The sequence below is a fragment of the Apteryx mantelli genome, chromosome 2 (genome assembly GCF_036417845.1).
Source record: "Apteryx mantelli isolate bAptMan1 chromosome 2, bAptMan1.hap1, whole genome shotgun sequence".
NCBI lineage: Eukaryota > Metazoa > Chordata > Aves > Apterygiformes > Apterygidae > Apteryx > Apteryx mantelli.
Genome location: NC_089979.1, coordinates 143672164 through 143692685, shown reverse-complemented (window position 1 = coordinate 143692685; position 20522 = coordinate 143672164). Strand labels below are relative to the sequence as shown.

The window sequence follows — 20522 nt, the reverse complement described above, 5'->3', positions numbered from 1 at the left end:
TCAGCACAATTTGAAATTTTCCAGACTATAAGCAGAAATAAGAGTGTTTGAAATAGTTATTCATGGAAGAATTTAATTGGGGCCAATAATGAAAGAATTCGTATGTGGGACGTAACAAAAATCTTTTTAGTTATTTGACAGCAGTTGTTGCCACTGACCTCATCTCAACAGAATGAAAGTACAGCTTCAGGCTTGAAAAGGCTTTGGCCACTAAACACTGCTGAATATAGATAATTTAATTTAGTACCATTCTGAGGCACTGACTGACAACCGCAGTTCTCCTTTTTCCTATGAACCTGTATGTTAAAACAGCTTAAAGTGGCCCTAAAACAGGCAGATTCCTTTTGTGGAGGAGAAATCTCTGCAAACAGGAGCTGCCTCCTCTCAACCTAGTGAAGAAGGAAGGGTGCCCTCAAGGTCGTTCCAGGGCTCCAATGCAAGGTGGAGCGGACACCTCTCCTGTCTCTTCATCCACGAAAGTAAGGGTCTGTTACGAAGCTCCTGCCCTTGCTGCAGTAATTTCTGCTCAGATCTACCACATGAAGAGCAGAGAGCTGCGACTGTCTCTAGTCAGTTAGCACACGCCTTGGATACGCTTTAGACGTAAAACCACATTTGTGTATTTAGACAGGCACAGTGCTGTTTTATGAGCCTGGTTTCCCGGGAAACGAGGCTTATGCAATCCTGGTGTCTCTCTCACTTCCCTAACTCTGGTAGGTTTTTAACCTTCTGGGTACTTTGAACAAGATACAAAGGAGCAGGAGAGGCTTCAGAGGTACGACGTTACTGCAAGTGTCATGAGACTTGGTAGCTGTACCGTGCAGAGACCTACTCTATACTGCCACGGAGCGAGAGGCTGAAGTACCCGCTCAGCGATTACCTCCTCTGCTTGGCTCAGCCAGTGGCCCGTCAGCACAGGTGTGATTTGGGAGCCAAGCCAGCGCTGCCCCCCGGCCAGTGGCCTGTTAGGGGACGTAAAACAGATCTCAGGGCTTGGGGAGAAGATGTGTGGAAATAGATGGATGCATTTTTGAGGGTTTAATGAGAGTGGGGAAACTGGAGGTATTGGAGGAGGGTCTCGTGTTGGGGTCAATGTTGGTGAATGTTGAGTTACAGAAGAAGCTGTTGGAGATGTGGTGAGAGACTAGAAGATAGGATGAAGAGGTCCTGGAGGAGATAAATTGGGAGAGGTAGGATTACTGCAGTAGGAGCATGAGACACAAATCCATAGGAAATCAAGCTTTCGTAGTTTTGTTGCTCATGGAGCAACTTGGTTTTGGTATGATTCTTTTCTTACAATGAATATGTGATAAGTGATTTTGAATGATAGATAAACTACACAATTATGTACACTCAACACTCTTATGCATAATTATTCTTATACTACCATTTTCTATAAGCGAGCAGCTCCAAAAAATGTTTAAGAACAAAGAAGGTGCACTACAGTAGCAAGAAGAAATATCCCTAGTCTGCATTGCTTTTTAGAAGAAAAGCAGCACCACTGGTGAGATGAAATTTGCAAAAGTACAATCGAATAATTAGGTTTCATTTGTTCCTATAATATATTTAATTGAATGTATAAAGCAACTACTGATGAACACATTTTGTATGGACTAGATATTCCTGGAAAAGTTAAACAGGTTAAATTTATCAGAGAGAGGAACAATGTGGCTTAATTTATCGAATTCCAATAATAATGGCAATGGCTGCTTATTAATTAGTGTACATTTTTGCTTCAGTTTTTTAGGATTTTTCTTTGCTTGTCTATAAACCAGATAAAAAAAATTCACCCGCTCTTAAAGTCTTCTGTCATCAATGTATAGCTTCAATTATTTTGAAATAAACCAGCTGAAAACACAGTGCCATGTTGAGAATAATACAGTTTGATCTCTGATGCAGAGAAGCCTGCACAAGGCAGATCCACTAGTAAGGTGTTATCTGTTTTGAAAGCTCTCTACTCAGTAGATGGTGAAAAGGCTTAGCTTGAAGTAATCACTCTTCACAGTTTATGTTCTGTTTCTCTTTCTTTAATAGTTGCTATTACTGTTTTGCACCAGGAACTCCACATGACTAAAATACTGATAATCACATTTCTTGAATTGCTGTTAAGAAAGAAAAGAAAGGAAAATATTACAGATGACTGAGATTTGACCTAAATTTTATCATTCCTTTAGAGTATATGTTTTTAGTTATTTCATAGATAAGGTTAGTTGGGCATTTTTAAGGTTTTAAGTGCCCTTCCTACCTCACAGCAAATTTTAACTCAAAGCACTTCTTTCACATTCACTGTACTACAAAGATATCAGCAGTCTTGCAGCTGGAAACAGCAGATTCCAAAAGGATCTCTCTTGAACTACTGACACTGATCACAGTACAGACAGCACTAGAATTGAGAGAAAAACTGTTCTTTTCTACCTGGAGAATATTTAAGATTCTGAAAAATTACTGCTTTCCAAATTGGAAAGAAAGTCAAAATCTTGAACATTTTTCATGAACCAACAACTGAAGAAAATTCAGGTAAGGTCAGTTGAAGCATTGCATTCTGATAACGGAAATGTTTTGTTTTAATTTTGAACATTTTACATTTAAATGCATATTCCTCTATAAATTATTTGTTTCATTTTAATGACATTGAAATTAAACTTACTGATAATTTCACATCTCTCTTTAAAGGTAGGAAATTTCTTAAAGCCAACCGTTTCTCATGAATGGTTTCTGTGTCACTTAAACAACAGGACTGTCTTGTTTTTAAAACAAAAAACAAAGAAAACCCTTCAAAACCAGGCCTAACCAGATGTATTTATCATTTGATTTATTCCACCCACTTGAAATTTAACTTGTAGATCCAACACAATCCTGTGATCCAAGGAACAAAAATTATGACTGACATGGTTTGATATCACAGATCTTCTGCAGTATGTAAAGTAGGAAGAAGCCTCCTCAGGCATTTTATTTTTGCCATAAACACACTCAGGATGATGTTAATCCTTCAGTTGTTTATGGTGGAATAATGATGCATAACTGCAAATCTACAACATATCAGCTTCTTTTTTTTCCCTTGTTCTTTCTCTTCTGAAGTGCAAATATGACTTTTGCTGGATATGCTTAGAAGAATGGAAGAAGCACAGCTCTTCCACTGGAGGCTATTACAGATGCACTCGCTATGAAGTTATTCAACATGTAGAGGAACAGTCCAAAGAGATGACAGTAGAGGTAACAGATGAAAATATTTGTTTAAAAAACAGCACAAAGGCTGCAATTTTCTATTTAAGATGGGTTTCACAAAATTCTTCCCAACCAGAGCTTTAAATGGGAAAATATAAATTTGAATATACTGAAGAGACGGAAAGAAAATACTGCTTATTTGTGGGTAACAGCATAAGATTTGGTTCTGTTGTTGGCTTTTTTAACAACCATTAGCTAACTTTAGACAAGTCATTTTACTTCTCTATGCCATGGTTTCCTTCTGTAGAATGGGTGTGCTGGTACTTTAGTTAGCCCTACAGAAGACTTGTCTTCACCTTGGCGTTTGGAAAGTCTGCTTGAAAATATCATGCATGCACAATGTATCGACTCTGTAGCTATAGTATTTGCAGACGTAAATTTTTTTTTTCAAAAATTGCTTTTGTCTGTTTTCTTACATGGCACTCATCAGCAATGGATATAATGCTTTATGTATTGTGGGAATAGATACAGTTAGTTATACAATTATATGTAATGATGCTTGTTAAATTAAACCGTAAGATTTATCTTGGTTTGTTTTGTTTCCTTCCCCACGTCTTATTTTCTAGGCTGAAAAGAAACACAGAAGATTTCAAGAGCTTGATAGGTTTATGCACTATTACACAAGGTTTAAAAACCATGAACTTAGCTACCAGGTGTGAGTTAAACCATTTTTACTAATTTCTATTTCCATTTTATTCATCCCAAAATGATTAACTTACTGTGTTTTATTTATTTTCTTGCTTTAGTTAGAACAGCGCCTTCTAAAAACAGCCAAAGAAAAGATGGAGCAGTTGAGTAGAGCTCTCAGTGGAAGTAAGTAGAATTTGTTAGTATTTGCTATAATCTGTGAATTTGATTTGAAATCAAATCAAATCTGTTTTAGCTAAGCCTTCTTTTGAATAGAGCTCATTTCAGTCTGCTGTGTGATGTGATCTCTCCAGCACTGGAATTCATAGGTTGTGGATAAAACCTAAATGTAGTTTGTAGAGTGAATTTTACGTATCCAAAGATACAGGAAAAACAGCATTAGTAAGAGAGAAGCTAATATTCTGTGCTTGTTTCTTATAATAAGAACACTGTATAATCATTTAGAACCTGCTGTTGTTTACTTGCAAAATATTTAACTGACATGCATATAAATTTCACTATTTTGGAGAAAAACTCTTACAGTAAAAGAAATGCTGACATCAGCAGGAAAAGATTCTCACAGTGCTTGTGTCACCTTGCAGCTGAGGGAGGCTGTCCTGACACTACATTCATTGAAGATGCTGTACAAGAGCTTCTAAAAACTCGCCGCATTCTCAAGTGTTCTTATCCATATGGATTCTTTTTGGAGCCTAAAAGCACAAAGAAAGAAATATTTGAACTTATGCAGGTAATAAATGCATATATTTTGCTTTTATACTGACACTTTTTGGTAGTATTAGTTATCCATGTCACTTTGTGTTTTTTGTAGTGTAAGACTAATATGCTTCATATTTATAACCAAGTTTGGAAATAAGTGCATTTTTATTCTATAACACAGTAGCTTTTAGTTCAATCTTAGAGTGAATTAAAATAACACTGCTGCAGGAGGAGCAGGGTAAGGGACAGGTGGATGAGGAAAAAAGAGGAAAACTGTTTACTGTTATCCTGATTTTCTGAAGATAACATTTCAGCTGAATTCTCATTGTGAACCAGCTTCATAGCCAAAAGCCAAAAGATGCCTTCCACAAAGAGCTCTTCCACCGGCTCCTGGCAAGTAGCAAGCAGAGATACTTGCATCTCTCAGACTGCAGAGCAGCCTGGAACAGGGGCAGGGGTTATTCTGGGGTAGGGAGGAGCTCTATAATAACTCCATGCAATATTTATCTCCTTTCCCAGCTCTTCTCACCTGTTTTTCCCTACTCACGTGTCTGACACATCAGTGAGGGCAAAATTGGGGAGTATCTTTGTGGTGATGGCATCAGCTGAGCTGGGCAGGGGCTGCTGCCTCCTTCCTTCCCATAGGGCCCCGAACATGTGCGATGAGTGTGTGAGTGCAGGGAACCCTACTCCAAGCGGGAGGGCAGAAGTCAGGTCAGTAAAGGGTAGGCTAGAAGGGCAGGTATTCTGGGGTGAGGAATGGACAAGGTGTCTTGTTACACTCGGAGGAACTGGGGAACTAGAATTCAGAGAGCAGGAGTTTGAGTGTGCATCTACATATGGGATAGGATGGAGCCAAGGCCAAAACATCACAGGAAAAATGAGGCAAGCAGTAAAGTTGCAGGGCTGCTAGAGCAGGCTTCTCGGCGTGCACTGACCACTTCAGGGCCTGGCGTGGTCATTACCTGGCTCAAAGTCTTACTGATGAGTCAAGGCTGTTGTGTCAGGCAAAGTACTGAACACTGAATAAAAAGGTGATTTCTGCCTTCAGCCAACTTTGAATCAAAGAAGAAAGAACAGAGGGAGAAGCAGAAAACAAACTATTACAGGTCATCCTGCCAAGCAGATTCTCAGTATGTCATTTCTGTAGTTGTAACAATTCCAATAGTAACAATTATTTGAGAGTTGGTGTTTCAGGGGCCTCCTGCTGGATGATGTTTTCAGGAAAATGGAAATCATTCAGTTCAGTGTTTATGGTGGAGTTCTGCCTGATGTTAATTTCACTGTAAAATCATTTTATTCTTTACTTATTACTACTGCAGACAGACTTAGAAATGGTCACTGAAGACCTTGCACAGAAAGTGAACAGGCCTTACCTTCGGACTCCTCGCCATAAAATCATCCGTGCAGCTTGTCTTGTGCAGCAGAAGCGGCAAGAATTTTTAGCCTCTGTGGCCCGTGGTGTTGCTCCTGCAGACTCACCAGAAGCACCAAGGCGCAGGTAATCCAGACAAAATAGTGTGCAACTCAAAGAAGTTCATTTGATAGCTGTCAAAGTGGGTGAATCCACCTACCCACTCTCATCCTTTGACAGCAAGGTAAAGTGGAGCTGATAAAATTGGTGGCTGTAGATCACCAGAGTGGCATTTTCTTGGTCATTTGACCCATGCAGAATTATGACTTTTCACAGACTCAAATGCACATATGCTGTTAATCAACCACCCTTTGTTGATGAAACTGCAAATGAGAAACCTGTGCTGGCTTTTAAAATTGCATCAAAACCCGAGACCAAGAACGGTCTTTGGGAGCGCTGAAGGCGATGGGCCTGTTTAGTTTAGAGAGGCTGGGATTCTATTTTTCACTTCCTTGGCACTTACAGAATCAGATTCACTGTATAAGTCAGTGTTGGTACCTGGTCAGCTAACAAATAGTGTGATTTGAAATCAACATTTAAGTAAAAAAACATATGCTAAAAAACCTTTAAAGCGATAGTTGAACAAATTGAGCAGCAGTGTTTCACTACTGTTTTGTTGCAACTATATTTTAAACCACGTGAAGCTACTATTAGTTTGGTATGATTGTACATGACTTACCACTAAATCATACTTCTGTCTTTCATGATGACAAGTTAAAAACCTAAAATTGGCTTTCAGTTTTCTTTCAATAGAATAATACATATCAGTTTGCAAACTCCACTATTACTACTTTATGATAAAGAATTTACATCACATAGTTACTTACATGGACAATTCTGCTGTCCCCACCTGTTCCACGGCAGCAAGTATGCAGGACACCCTTAGGACAGTACACATTTACCAGGGGTTCTGTATGCACTCATAATTTGAAAACTTTTGGGGTTTACCCCTTGTATTTTGACTTCAGGTATCCAAACAGTATGAACTGAGTGTTGGAGAATCACTGCTCTGTATATTGCAGCTTCTCCATATAAATTGCTTCCCCTTTTGTGATATATTAATGATTAGATGTTATGGCTTCCATTCACTTTTATGCTTCAAGATTGACACTAAATACCTGGCACACTCAGAAAATCTGTAAGTGCTTGCTAAATATATTGAGCAGTTCTGGAATTGCCAACAATTTAATTGTATGGTTTTCCTAATGAGTTTTAAGGTAAGAATTAAAGCAGAAGATTTGTTAACTTGAGAGACTTACAATTGCACTACTTTTTATAGGCTGATGTGTTTTGGAGCTGTGTAGGTTGTTTGTACTGTATTCTACTTCTAAATTTTATGGTATATCTCCTTTAATTTTATAGCTTTGCTGGTGGAACGTGGGATTGGGAATATTTAGGATTTGCATCCCCTGAGGTAAACTTTTTTTTTAATTTTTAATTTAGTTCTGCATAGAAACATAGGTATGATCGTAATCTGCATGAAGAGCTTCTTTATTTTGATTCAAAGCATATCAAGTTGTCAAAGTTTGGTTTTATTTATTTCACAATAGAAGGAAATATATGCATAGATAATTGTGCAATGACTCTAAACAATGATTCTAATATGGGTATGGTTATTTCAGATGGCATTAGGTGAGCTACTTTGTATTAAACGTTTTCCAACTTCATAACCAGTTTTAAAGTTGTGTATAAGCTGGTGTCTATGTGCTGGGGAATCTTAAAGTAATGAATATATGAAACTGTGTAGATTACTTTTGAATGCAACATCAGTCCAGCAGAATTCAATAAAAAGTCTAAGAAATTTCCATACTTTCATAACAATCCAACAAAAATGCACAGGCATACAATTAAATAGTTAACCACTTGAAATATTCTTTTTAAATTTTATGTATTAAAGCAGGATGGAAATCAGGTACACATACCAGATGAATTTCTGCTAACTAAACCACGAATGAAAATTGCAATTTTTTTAATGAATATTCTACAATCTCTATATGGGAAAAGACTATATAATTTTCAAGAAAGCATTAAGATAGGAGAAGCTTCCTATGAAGCTTTCCCTTATAATCTCAGTATTTATTTAATATTTTGAGATCATTAGATTAAAGCATACAGTTAGGAAGGAAACTTCATCTCAACATTTCCTTGTTGCTGCTTTCTTTCTAGCTAGTCATTTTAAAAGATCCTGGAAAACTCCATATACTCTCTCTTTATATTTCCTTTGCTATTGTTGTTGGCTAGCATCATCATGCTGGTGAGAAAATAGCTTGCTTCTCTACAAAAAATCGACTTGTTTCTCTTGTCTACTTCCTTTAGTCTTTTGTTTTTAAATAATTCTGTGTTTTATAATATTAAATTGTGATGTTACTGTGTCATCAGTGGAACTGGTTTTGAGAAAAAGCTGATAAGCAATATGCTGATAAGTTGTTTAGCAGTAGGTACCACTGCAGTTATGCTGAGATGATGACTTATGAGTTTTTATGATTTGCCTAAATGAGTATTGTCTGATGCAGGTTGGCTTCTTTGCTACATAGTTATCAAAGATACTTGCAACCACCTATGCTAAAGGAATTTTGTAGAATTAATAATGGTCATCTTTGTTTATTTTTAGTGAATTTCACTACAAAATTTTGACATAGAGCTGTACTTTTACTGACAAGTAGTAGAATATCTGTGTATACCAGATTGTCACAGAAAACAAAATCTTACTGTTTTTAGCAAAGAGCACTGCTTGTTATAGGCCATTGTGTGAAATTTCTGTATTTCTACCCAACAGAATTAAAACTTGCTTTGCTCAAATGTGTAAAATCTTTCCAAGTAATCAGAAATAAAATTGTTTCAGTAGTAGTTGAGATAACTATCTAAAGCATAAAAAAACAGCCAAATGTATTGTTAAATGGCTACTGGCAAAATCTATGATTTTATTGCAAACAGATGAAAGACAAAATCTGATATGATTTATAAATCTTAGTGTTCATTTTTCATCATTCCTTATCTGACTCATAGTGATATCATATATTTTTTAACTAATTCAGTTACATTGTTTCATATCAAATTTTGATTTTTTGTTTTTGTTTGGAAGGTGGAGCAGGTCAGTAATACAAAATATTAGCAACCTTCAGTTTAGGAATCCCAAAGCACCCTGGGACCTGGAAGAGTATTTGGGGAACAATCACTTTGTGCCTGCCCTGTTTTTATGCTGTTCCCTAGGCCAACAAGCAGCTACTGCTACTGCTGGAGACAGAATATTGAGCTAAATGAACCTTTTGTCTGAGTCAGTACAGTGATTTTTATGTTCTTATAATTTTCACGGATCATCTTAGGTAGACAAAAATCTGCCCACACTGATCATTTTGTAACAATTTTTTGGGGCTTGCATATGTCATAATGAATGAGAAGTTGGTCTGAAAAACTTCAAAGAAAGCCAATATACAATAGTAATACCCTTAAAATTAATAAGGTCATTGTGTATGAGAAATGACATGTGTTGATTTAAATTTTAGGTATTTTAGATGTTGAGGTATTCTGGGATAATGTATATAGAGTTGATGTACAACAGGCATGTTAATGGTGATGTTGTCTTTCCCAAGGTATTTGGCCAAAGAAAGTCTTGTATTACAGATCTCCCAACCTGGGGTTTAGGGAAAAAAATATTAGTATTCTTTTCTGAAGAGCTAGTACCTATGTGTATATTTTTATTGCCTTGTGTAAATAAATAACTCAGATTAACAAAAGATCTTACCTACATAGTCAGATTCAGTGTCAACTGTACTAACCAAAAATTCCATCTGGAAAGTGCCAAATTTGCCTTCAAGCATAAAATCATCCTCTTAATGTTAGCAAAAGTATGGAAATGTAAATATTTATTTGCAAATATTAAGATAATAAACCCTTGGGATATCAGTCTAACATAGTCAAAGTGAGCCTTTCCTATAAATATGACAAGTGAATGTCCTTGGTGAATATGCACAACATGAGAAATTATAGTCTGCAGGGGTTCAGATCTCTATGATGTGGCTCATTAACAACTCAGGTTAGGCAAAAATAAAGAGGAGACTTGTAATTCATCAAAGAAAAATCCATCAAAGACCGTTCAGCAGAAGGGTATCAGCTGTGGCTTAAGAAGTTCCTGAGCTGTAGTTTCCTAGAGGTTGGGAAAAGTATTGCAAGTACCAGTATACTTCTGCCCGGTTTCTAAACCCTTCAAACGGTATTTTCTACTGGCCATTGGTGGCCACAGGACCCTGAGATAGTCCATTGGTCTGACTCAGATTGTTTTTATATTCTAAAATCATTAGATGTGTATTTATAAAAAGAAGTGTGTGTGTGTGAATATGTATGTAAAATTGGGTATCAAAACTTTTAAATAAAAAAAATCTACAGGAGATTGCAAGTATTCACATATCTGCAAAACCTCAAGTATTTTTATTTGCTAGTTCATTATTTTATAGATTTAGTGTTACCTGGTGTCTTTTTTTAATGCATTGCATGATATAACCTGCAATTTATTTTTCTGAGAACAGGTGATTTTATAATAAACCTATAAAATCACACATTTTTTATAAAAATGTGGTGCTTGTTACATCAGAAAAATATTACTGCATGCTGCCCTGTATTTTGTAACCTTTGGTTTATGCAGGAATATGCTGAATTTCAGTATCGGAGGAGGCACAGGCAGCGCCGACGTGGAGACATGCACAGTCTGCTGAGTAATACTCCAGATCCTGATGACCCTAGTGAGAGTACCTTAGGTATGCTCCTGTCTTCATGCTGTTTTTCCTTTCTTCTTCCCAATGCCTTTCCCTTCCTTTTTACTTCGCTAGCAGAGTCCACAGTGTTTGTTCTTCTATGGATATATTTTAAAGACGTTTCAAATACTTTGCTGTTTTCCAGGATACAACATTATTCTTCCATTTATATGTATGTTAAAAGTGTTGTTGACTTCACTGTGGCTGCTCCTCTTTTTAAGGAGAACTGTATTTATCTTCCTACTAACTACTCCTCAGCTACTGATTTACTTTTCTGAAGAAAATTTGAAGAGAACGTACTTTGTGTGACAATCTAGTCTATATACCAGCCCTTTTACACAAAGTAAAAGGAGCAGTTGTGCATGAGCAGTCAAGAAGCAGGTTCCCCTGCTGCAGGCATACTGGAAGGTCGTCATACGGCTGTATTCCAAAACCCTGCTCAGAAACTCCTGTCCTGGCAAAGACAACCCATAAACGAGCTGGCATGGGACTATCACTTCCAGCACACTGCTACTCTAATTGACGCTACAGCTGGTAGCACAGTCCCTTAAGGTTACTGTACCTTGGCTCTCTGGGCTGTCTCCATTCTGCCATAAGCTTTTGCAAAGGTGCAAAAATAGTTCATATATGATCATGCTCTGACTTGCTTTCTTCATAGCTGCCAGTGGTGTGCTCGGCCTCTAAGCTGTGCCGCACAAATTCTCATCTCCCTGTTTCATTTACTGAAGCCCTAACCACAGCTTGTTCTTTAAAAACAAAAATCCTTTACCAAGGAGAAATGAGCAAGTGCATTTTTTATTTTTGAAACAGTGAAAACAATTATCTTAAGCTTTGGTCCTTCCCTATTGTGAGTAAAATTCAAAACCATTTCGTTAGTTTGAGGACTAGAGTTTAACTAAACACTTGGATATTATAGAGAAGAACATGGCACTGCACCATATGCAAGAGAGAACTATACTTTGTTAGGCCACAGGATTAATTTGAACTGAGTTAGTCTCATTTTATTTTATTTTGAGTTTTGAAGTGAAAAAGCTTGTTTTCCAAAGTCAAAAGAATTGCATTTCCTTTTATTACAGAGTAAGTTTTTCTGGAAACAGCATTTTACTTCTATTATTTTGTTGGGTTTTTAAGAGAACAGTAATGCCATTGATTGCTGAAACATACACTAGTAACTCTTAATTGTGCTGTAATGTAATGTTGATATTGCAGCTGAGTTGTCATCTTTGCAAGAACAGAGAAATGGGCCAAATTTGGTTTTAAGCCACCTGTAAATGCATCCCATATGTCTTAAGTGAGTCTTAAGCTCTAAATCACACTGAATTTCCATAGTATCTTGCACAATGGTGTAACTAATAGAAGAGAGGGACTGAAAATTGGGTGTTCTTGAGGACACAAAGTGACAGGCAAGCACAAAGGGATAAATCCAAGCTCCCACACTTGGGGCTGAGGGCATTCTGGCAGCATTTGCCATAAAGAGCATCATAAAGAGCCAGATCATGCTGAATGACAGAACGACAGAGGGAAATCCAGAATGCAAGTGGGGCAGAGAAGCCACATGTAGTATTTTTCAGAATTTTCCATAATTCATCTATGTGCCTTAGAAGTATTTTGCTCCTCTTGCCAATGGGCTTATGCTACTGATGGCATGTGCCATTCTTTCAAGGAGAGGAGGAGTGCTGCTGAGAGCAGAAAAGCACAAATGAACCAGACAGTCACTCCTAAAATAGTGGAACTGGTGTTTTGCCATTGTGTAAGAGTTGATGTGGAAGGAATGTTTTAGATGATTATTTATTTCAGAGTGAATAAAGGAGTAAAATTACACAGCTGGAATCCAAAACGAGAGGAGAAGTAGAGAAGTTAAGAAGGCTTTTCCTACTTGTTCTTTAAATGTTTTTGTTTCAATTGCCCAAACAGACACCCAGGAAGGTGGCAGTAGTAGAAGACACGGCACCTCCATGGTGAGTTCAGCTTCTATGGGTATTCTGCACAGCTCTTCGCTTCATGACTATACCCCTGTCAGTCGCTCTGAAAATCAGGATTCTCTTCAGGTATCTCCCCTAATCTCTTTTCCATTCTCTCTGCTTTGCTTGCCTTCCTGTGCTCTGCTTTTCTGTATCATTTTGTTTCTCTGCAAATTTTCGTAATTCTTCGATGAGAAAGGGAGAATCTAGGACAAAAAAATTATACATTCACACTGGTAAGTATTGCTGAACAATTGCTAATGTCACAGTAATCAGCTTTTAAATTCTGATGGCAACTGTAGAACTGTGTCAGTAAAAATTAATTCTGATAAACGACATGTAGCAATAATGAATGAATTTCAGATTTATGACCAAATTACTTTTAATCCAAGATATGTTAATAGATGAAAGTTTTATTCTGAAAGCAACCTTCTATATTTCCACAGGCTCTGAGTTCTTTAGACGAAGATGACCCAAACATCCTGCTAGCTATTCAGTTATCGTTGCAAGAATCTGGTTTGGCCATAGATGAAGAAACTAGAGACTTTCTAAATAATGAGGCATCCTTAGGAGCAATAGGTACTTCTTTGCCTACAAGACTGGACTCTGCTCCCATAAGTATAGATAACCCAAGATCAGCATTAAGCAGCTCTGAGCTGTTGGAACTTGGTGACAGTCTGATGAGACTAGGTGCAGGCAATGATCCCTTTTCAGCCGATCGTCTTCATTCACACCCCTGCAGCGATACAAGAAGTGGGTTATATTCAACATCTAGTGACGCAGATTCAAGCAGTCAGGATCCCAATACCAATGAAAATCTTCTTGGAAATATTATGGCCTGGTTTCATGACATGAACCCACAGAGCATCGCTCTGATCCCCTCAGCAAGTACAGAAACAGATGAGGATTCACAGCAACCCAGTACTGAAGATGGGTCAGCAGGGCAAGCAAATGTTATAGACATAGGACTGGAGCCTCAGGAAGAGCATGCGCTGTTTGAGGATGCACTCAAAAATGAAGGCAGAGGAACCCAAACAGAGGAGAGTACTTCTGAAGAAAACATTATTCCAGGTGAAACAGTATCACAAAGTGGTGATCATACCAGGGAAGTAACAAGCAGCATGGATGCTTCAGAAGATATTTCAAGTCAGATTCCTCAGACCTCAAGTGAATGGATTGAACACGTGCATCTGGTATGAACAAGAATTAAAACTGGAGTGAATGAATGGCAGTGACAGATGGTACAGTATGTGGAGTAAGCACTATGGAGGCTTTGATCCACATAATTACAGCTCAATTGTAACCACTGACGTAACAATGGATACTTAGGAGTTCTCTTGAATTGTAGTTCTTTATAATAATGTGAACCTTTCAAGGAATATCCTTTGCATTTAATTAGGTAGTACTTGCCTTTTTGCTCTCAAGAAAAAGGAATAAGTAGGTTGTACTCCACATTCCTAATACAGTGCAGCATCTGTTTAGCCTTAGGTTGATGATCCTTAACTTGAAAGTACGGATTAAAGGCTTACACTGACTATTTTGTTTGTTTTTCCTAAGAAATAGTTTATTCCATTTTTTAGAACTGATTCTTTCACCAAAATAATATTTAGTAATTCATTTGCATTTTGTTTTGGTTTTCCATAACTTTTCCTTACTGATTTTTCATTTTTGTTAGCAGTGTGAACTGAGGTATTTAATGCTTCTCTTTAGTACTGCTCCAGGAACAAGTTATAGGGGATCTACTTTCACATTAAAATCAAAGATTTTTTCATGTCTATTTACAGTCCAAATGTGCCAAACTGTGAATAGTTAGTTGGCTGTAGCTTAATGAAACAGTGCAGTGTTACTCTATCAAACTAATCCCACAATTTTTAGTAGTGAAAGAAACCACTGGGTAGCATTGCTTCTCTAAATTTAACTGGTATGTATTGCCATGGTGACTGCATTTAATTAAATGTAGCCTGTATCTTAAGTTAATAAAACCTAATGCTGCTGTTAAACAGTTATTTTAAATATTAAAATACAGTTAGTTAGCAACAGCTATGCTGTATTTTAAGAGACACTTTAATGGAAGTGCAATCATAGCTCTTTGTTTTCATAATTCTACAAAGCATTCTATGCACTAATAGTGCAATTACTTTTAATGGTAACATTTTATAAAAATATAGGAATACAGAATTTTCATATATTAGCCACTCCCACAATTAAAGTTCAGATAACACAGTTTGCTCAACATGTTACGGTGCCTTTGCCTAACCCAACTGGATAGTTGCCACAGTTAAACAAGTAATTCAAATTCATTGTCTGTTCTGGAGTAACTATGCTATTAATTGCAAAGACCTCCATAAAACCACCCATGGCCTTGCCTTTACAGTAAATAACTAAATGTTCAGTCAGTGTTTTTGCATAAAAAAAACCCTGCTAGATATCTGTTCAATTGCACAATATATTCATTTGCTGTGTGATTACTGTTTAGTGTAAAAACAACAAAAAAACCCCTCTTCCTAGTTGTTGTACCGTGAAAAAAAAATACTGGTTTTAGATTTGCTTAAAAGCATCAGTCTACAGTTAGTGAGATGATACAATGGTACAGTATGTAATTACAACTAGAGTAAGTTGTTGAAATGGTTGTTTTAATTACATATAATCAAAACCTGTCATAATACAAGCAAATTATGTACACTCCATTTTAAGTTTTGCTTAACTGTTACCAGAGATTTGTTGATACACTACTGAGTGTGTATAGGCAAGTGTCATGATAGCAAAGTTTACGTACTGATTACTGTGAGTTCAAGTGAGTGTTTTGGTAACTAATTCATGCAAATCCTGCTTTTGAACCTTGCAGCCACAGGGTTCATATTAGTAAAAAATGAAGTAAGAATATTTTACCCTTACCCCATAAAAAAACTAGTTCATTTTGCAAGCATCTTTAGAGAAAATGGAACAGAATAGTCTCAAACCGTTCTCCAACTTTTCCTCTAGCTGCCCTGTTCTCAACATAATCATGAACTCTTGGACATCTTTGAAAAATATCTATTTTTAATTGTTCAATGGTATAAAATCCTATAACCTAAAATAGTTCTTTATGAACTATCATCATGAATTGGTCTGAAAGTTGTTTAACTCACATATAGCTTCCTTGAATTGTATTTTCTGAATAGAACGATTCTCACAATGATTGTGTGTATTGCATTGAAATGTTTTGCAAAGCTACAGTAAGATATGTAAGAGTGCTCTCTGTGAAGATAGTGAAATTTGTGGGTTCTGGTTTTTTGTAATTTGGTTAGGTTGTGCAGTATATCCATTGTTTCTGTATTACTCTTATAAGCATGAAATTACCCTATTAAATTTGTATTTTCTTGGTACTTATTTTAACACCATAGTCATTGACTTTACAATTCAAAAATAAAGTTTGGCAAGACTATTTTGTAAACCTGTTAATTTTATAATGTAAAAAAATTAACCTAACCTTGAATTGTTATTTGCACTTTCATAGTCTATACTTGATACATTCCCACTTTATATACAAGTAGGATACTACAACCATGTAGATGTTTGGCCAAATGAATGCTGTTAATAATATGTAAAATTCTTTGATTAAACATTTATTACTTAAACTAATTCCATTCTGTCTCATTACATCTTAGACTTACTGTAGCAGATTCTTAAGACTGATGACAGTTTTTAGGATATAGTCAGTCCTGTGCCAGATTAGCTGGGGGACCTACAAGAAGTTGAATGTTTTAATTTGTAAATGTAAGATGCCTATATTCATTAAGTTTTAAAAACAAAATCTAAAGCAGACAATTTTGCTTAAGTTGCTACCACCACATTATGCACTTGTTTTTAGTAACGGAATAGTGGCACAAAAGAGAGTGCAGGGACTAAGTGTTGAAGAAGATACCATTACTTAGACTGAGTAGAACTGATGAGAGACTAAACCTAAACACTGCATATTAAGATAGAAATTAAATGTAGATACTGATCTGCTTGTTCAAGAAAACATTAATAGCCTGATCCTGCTGAGTTTTACCCCGAGTTCCTAAATTCTGCCACTTAATAATACCCAATCTTCCTTAATACCAGGATATTCCAGGCTGCCTCTGTATGTTAACAAGCAGTAAACTATTCTGTTCATTGTTACAATAATTTTGTTAGCTTCCTCCAACAAGCATGCAAAAATCCTGGAGAGCTTCTAAAATCCAATGTACAAATCTGAGTTAGTTGGTTTGGGTTTGCATGACACTATCCATCACCTGCTGCAGTGGTTTCACTTAATATGCTACAGTTATCAAGTACTCAGTTTTACTAAGATATTGAGCAGCATGAGAGAGAGATTTGTTTTTCTGGCAGCTAGAACATATTAATAGATATTCAAATCTAAACCATATTTTGTGAGGTGTTTTAAATCACAACAACACGCTTTAAAATTAGACGCCCCCTCCAACCCAGGTTCAGAGGTCTGCTTATCAAGCCTGATTTCACTGTTATCTTCTCCTCCTTCTCTCTCCCTTTCCCAGCACACATCAGGCATCCCAAAATAATGCTCACAGGGGTTGGTAAGAATGGAAGTCAAACACAGATACAGGGGTAGCTAGTTACTTTACTGAAAACTGTGCAGACAATCTAATCTACTCTGAGTTATTAGACAACATAACAATTATTGTCCCTGTTACTGTTGCAGGTCAGCCACATATGGAAATTTGAAAGATGTAGAGAAGCTAGTGAAGATGCAAAACTGAATATCAATTTACCATTTAGTCCTGTTAGCTGAACACAGGATATGCACTGAAAGGAGGCGATGGATCCCCTGTAATTACTGCATGAGATGGGTTTTCTGTCAGTCTTTGCAGAAGGGCAAAGGAATGAATGAAGTCTTGACTTTCTGCAATGATATGCTTTCAGTCGACTTCTTTAAAAATAGTCAAGCGTAGCATTTATACTATTGTCCAAATATATAACAACGTAAAACAATGTAAGTAGTTCATGAAAACTTATTTAAAATACAATAATGGACTAAATAAAAAATGCTTCCTAACTTCTTAACTGCAAAGCCCTGTTTTCTCCTACTCTTCAGAGACACTTAAGATTACATCTCACTAGCAAAATGTTAAAGCTAACTGTTGACAGGATGGTGTCACATTAAATTATGCAGGTCTTGATCTTTATAGAACCCCTTTCTGTAGTGACATATGAAGCTGACAAAATTTTTTGTACGTATTTTTCATTAGCCTTACACTTTGAAATTATGCCACAGTTCCCTTTTTAGGTCATCTGCATGAAAATCCAAATAAATGAAATACAAGCAAGAAAATATTTAAGATATCCAGATAGAGGTTCCGTACTGCAAATACACAATCTTCAGGATTCAGGATAGTGATGTTTTCCTCTAAGCATGAGCCACATATCCACCACAAGATACTGCAAAAAAAATAAGGAGGGGGTTGTCTTAGGGTTTTACATAAGACCTGTCAACTACATAAAAATGATTCATCTTCCCACTAAACTGAGGTGTGTTTATGAGCCCAGGTGCTTTTCTACAAGCAACAGTGAACATTACTGAAATTATTCATTGCTTATATTTTGGCCACTCCATCTTCTGCTCAGATTACCAGATCAATTTTATTCATAAAATAATCTCTTTGGAAAAAAAAAAGTCTTACTCAAACATTAGCATTTTTACTTCTGCAAACACCACAGTCAATCCTGATATCTACCTGGATATGTTTGCCTATGGCAGACCATGTAGCCAACATCATCATCTTAGGGGTGTATACAAACAGCAATGTGATATAAACTAGCCAGTCAAGATTCAGTGATAAGTTTACAAAGAATACTACATGAATGTTATAGCAGAAAGCTTTACTCTCTGCAATTAAAAAAAAAAGATATTATTTTGAAATTGGTTTCATTAAACCCCTTTATTTTCTGTCCAGTTGTCCGTGGAGTTTGAGGCTGCCCTTCTGACCCTTATGCCTTTATGTATGATGCAGCAGCTGACAGCCACTTAAATTTCCCATTCCATTTCTATGAGCATATATATACAGGGTTATTGAGCACTACAGTCCAAATTCCGCCTGACTATAGTTCAGCCATCCAACCTGCTTCTCCACAATTTTAGATGAATTTTCTCCTGGAAGGCAGATGAAATAGACTCTAAGTGAAAACCACTCTTGCTCAATTTGAACAAAGTGAATACAATATACATGGCACAGAAGAAGAACCATCAGGACATAGACCTTTATGATGTATATAATGTTTATTCATTATATAAAGAGAAGTATTAACTAGTTAGATGAAATAACTTCCCCTTGATACACAGCCAGTCTCGACATATTTTTCTACTTTCTGCTACCCTATAGCTCTTCTCCACATAGCATTAGAGCTTTAAATTAGCTAAATGTGCAAGATAACACCAAAGATGCATTTTGAATAGACTATTAAAAAATACTTACTATACTAAAGACCAGTGTTCCAAATAGGGCATGAACTATTTGTAGCCTGTTAAGAAAAAGGATGAAACATTTTTCATAAATGATCTGACTAGCTCTGAAGACTTTCAGTGGAAATATTTACACTGAAACACAACAGCAATTGGTTATGTAAAAAAAAAAAGTCAGCTCATTATTTACTATTACATTGCTACTTTCATGCTTATTAGCCCTTGTAAGTCTTCCTTGACTACAGGGCTTCTGCTATATCAACACAGCAGTCCAATTTCATCTTTGAAGAAACCTAACTGATGTCAAATATGGAGGAGGGTAGTTCTGCGTTCATTCTCTACATATTAATGACAATGTAGAGAAAGGATGAAGTTCACTTATGAAGGGCAAAAAGAAATAAAACAGGAAATGTAGGGAAAACACCCAGACTAAACTGTGGAAAAATATTCTAGGCAAGTTTGAACTGGTTGCAGAGGCCATCAAACCATGCAAAGTGCCCTGTGTCTTCACAGCAAATGAAAAGTATACTCACAAATGATTGCAAGATGGCACAAAGAATGCCAAAGGCTGCTCATACCAAGATCAAAACCAGGAGTATTCCAGTCACTACCGTGAAGTCCCGCTGGAGATAAAAATGAAACTCAGCTCGGTTTATGGCCTACCACAGCAGATCCTTTGACCAGTCCAAAAAGAAACAAAAAGGTCACAAAATTATTCTTTGAGCCTGCCACCTTCCAGAAGTCCAGAAAGGCTTCCACAATGTCTCAGAAACAGGGACTCCCCATGCTTTATATAAAAGTAGAGCCACAGAAGCAGCTGAGCACCACTTTAACCTTTCAAGCACCACTACATCCTAAATCATCTTCTCAATAATCTATATTTTGCCAGGAGACATATGTCAATGAATGGGTCCCTGGTGCCAGCAAATTCCTCAGCCAGTGGCTTGATTTGAAACCCCGCAGGCATCATGCCTCCAGCACACTTTCTGACAGAGCTAACACAGCAACCAGCATGTACTGCAACGTACGTGCACACATGCCTCCAACAGCCTGCTGATTAAGGCACTCCTCTAGAAGTCAGTCGCTCCTGCTTAGGACCCTATGGTGCTCAACCTGAAAGTCTTTGACTAAGGGTCTTGAAGCCAAGTTTTCCACATTCCTAGAGCATATTCCCTCATCACAGGCCTATTTTTTTTCTAGTAAGAGTTTCTCCTTCTGTTCCTCTTGTATAAATAGCTACAAAGAGGCTCAAGCTAGAGATAGTATGCAGTTACAGCCGACAGTTTTGGACATTCACATAGACAGGTTAGGTGACAGAACACCCAAAGACTGTGCACTGCAACCTTTGATTTAGTTTTGGAATTGACTTTCACATCTTCCATGCTCTG

The 20522-nt window shown here is 36.9% G+C and overlaps 1 protein-coding gene across 5 annotated transcripts in view; it reads left to right on the top strand.

The window, feature by feature from the left end:
- The window catches only part of ANKIB1 (ankyrin repeat and IBR domain containing 1), a 113289-nt gene extending 96976 nt beyond the window's left edge, over nucleotides 1-16313 (top strand). For 3 of the 5 annotated variants that reach the window (XM_067291704.1, XM_067291705.1, XM_013941588.2), the window contains exons 12-20: nucleotides 3079-3213; nucleotides 3792-3878; nucleotides 3972-4038; nucleotides 4455-4600; nucleotides 5892-6070; nucleotides 7346-7397; nucleotides 10623-10734; nucleotides 12646-12779; nucleotides 13139-16313. In XM_067291704.1, the coding sequence (XP_067147805.1) occupies nucleotides 3079-3213; nucleotides 3792-3878; nucleotides 3972-4038; nucleotides 4455-4600; nucleotides 5892-6070; nucleotides 7346-7397; nucleotides 10623-10734; nucleotides 12646-12779; nucleotides 13139-13891 (1665 nt within the window). In that variant the 3' untranslated portion in view covers nucleotides 13892-16313. The remainder of the gene's footprint in view (nucleotides 1-3078; nucleotides 3214-3791; nucleotides 3879-3971; nucleotides 4039-4454; nucleotides 4601-5891; nucleotides 6071-7345; nucleotides 7398-10622; nucleotides 10735-12645; nucleotides 12780-13138) is intronic. The other 2 variants (XM_067291706.1, XM_067291707.1) reach the window with 2 other exon arrangements.
- The last annotated feature ends 4209 nt before the right edge of the window (nucleotides 16314-20522 follow it).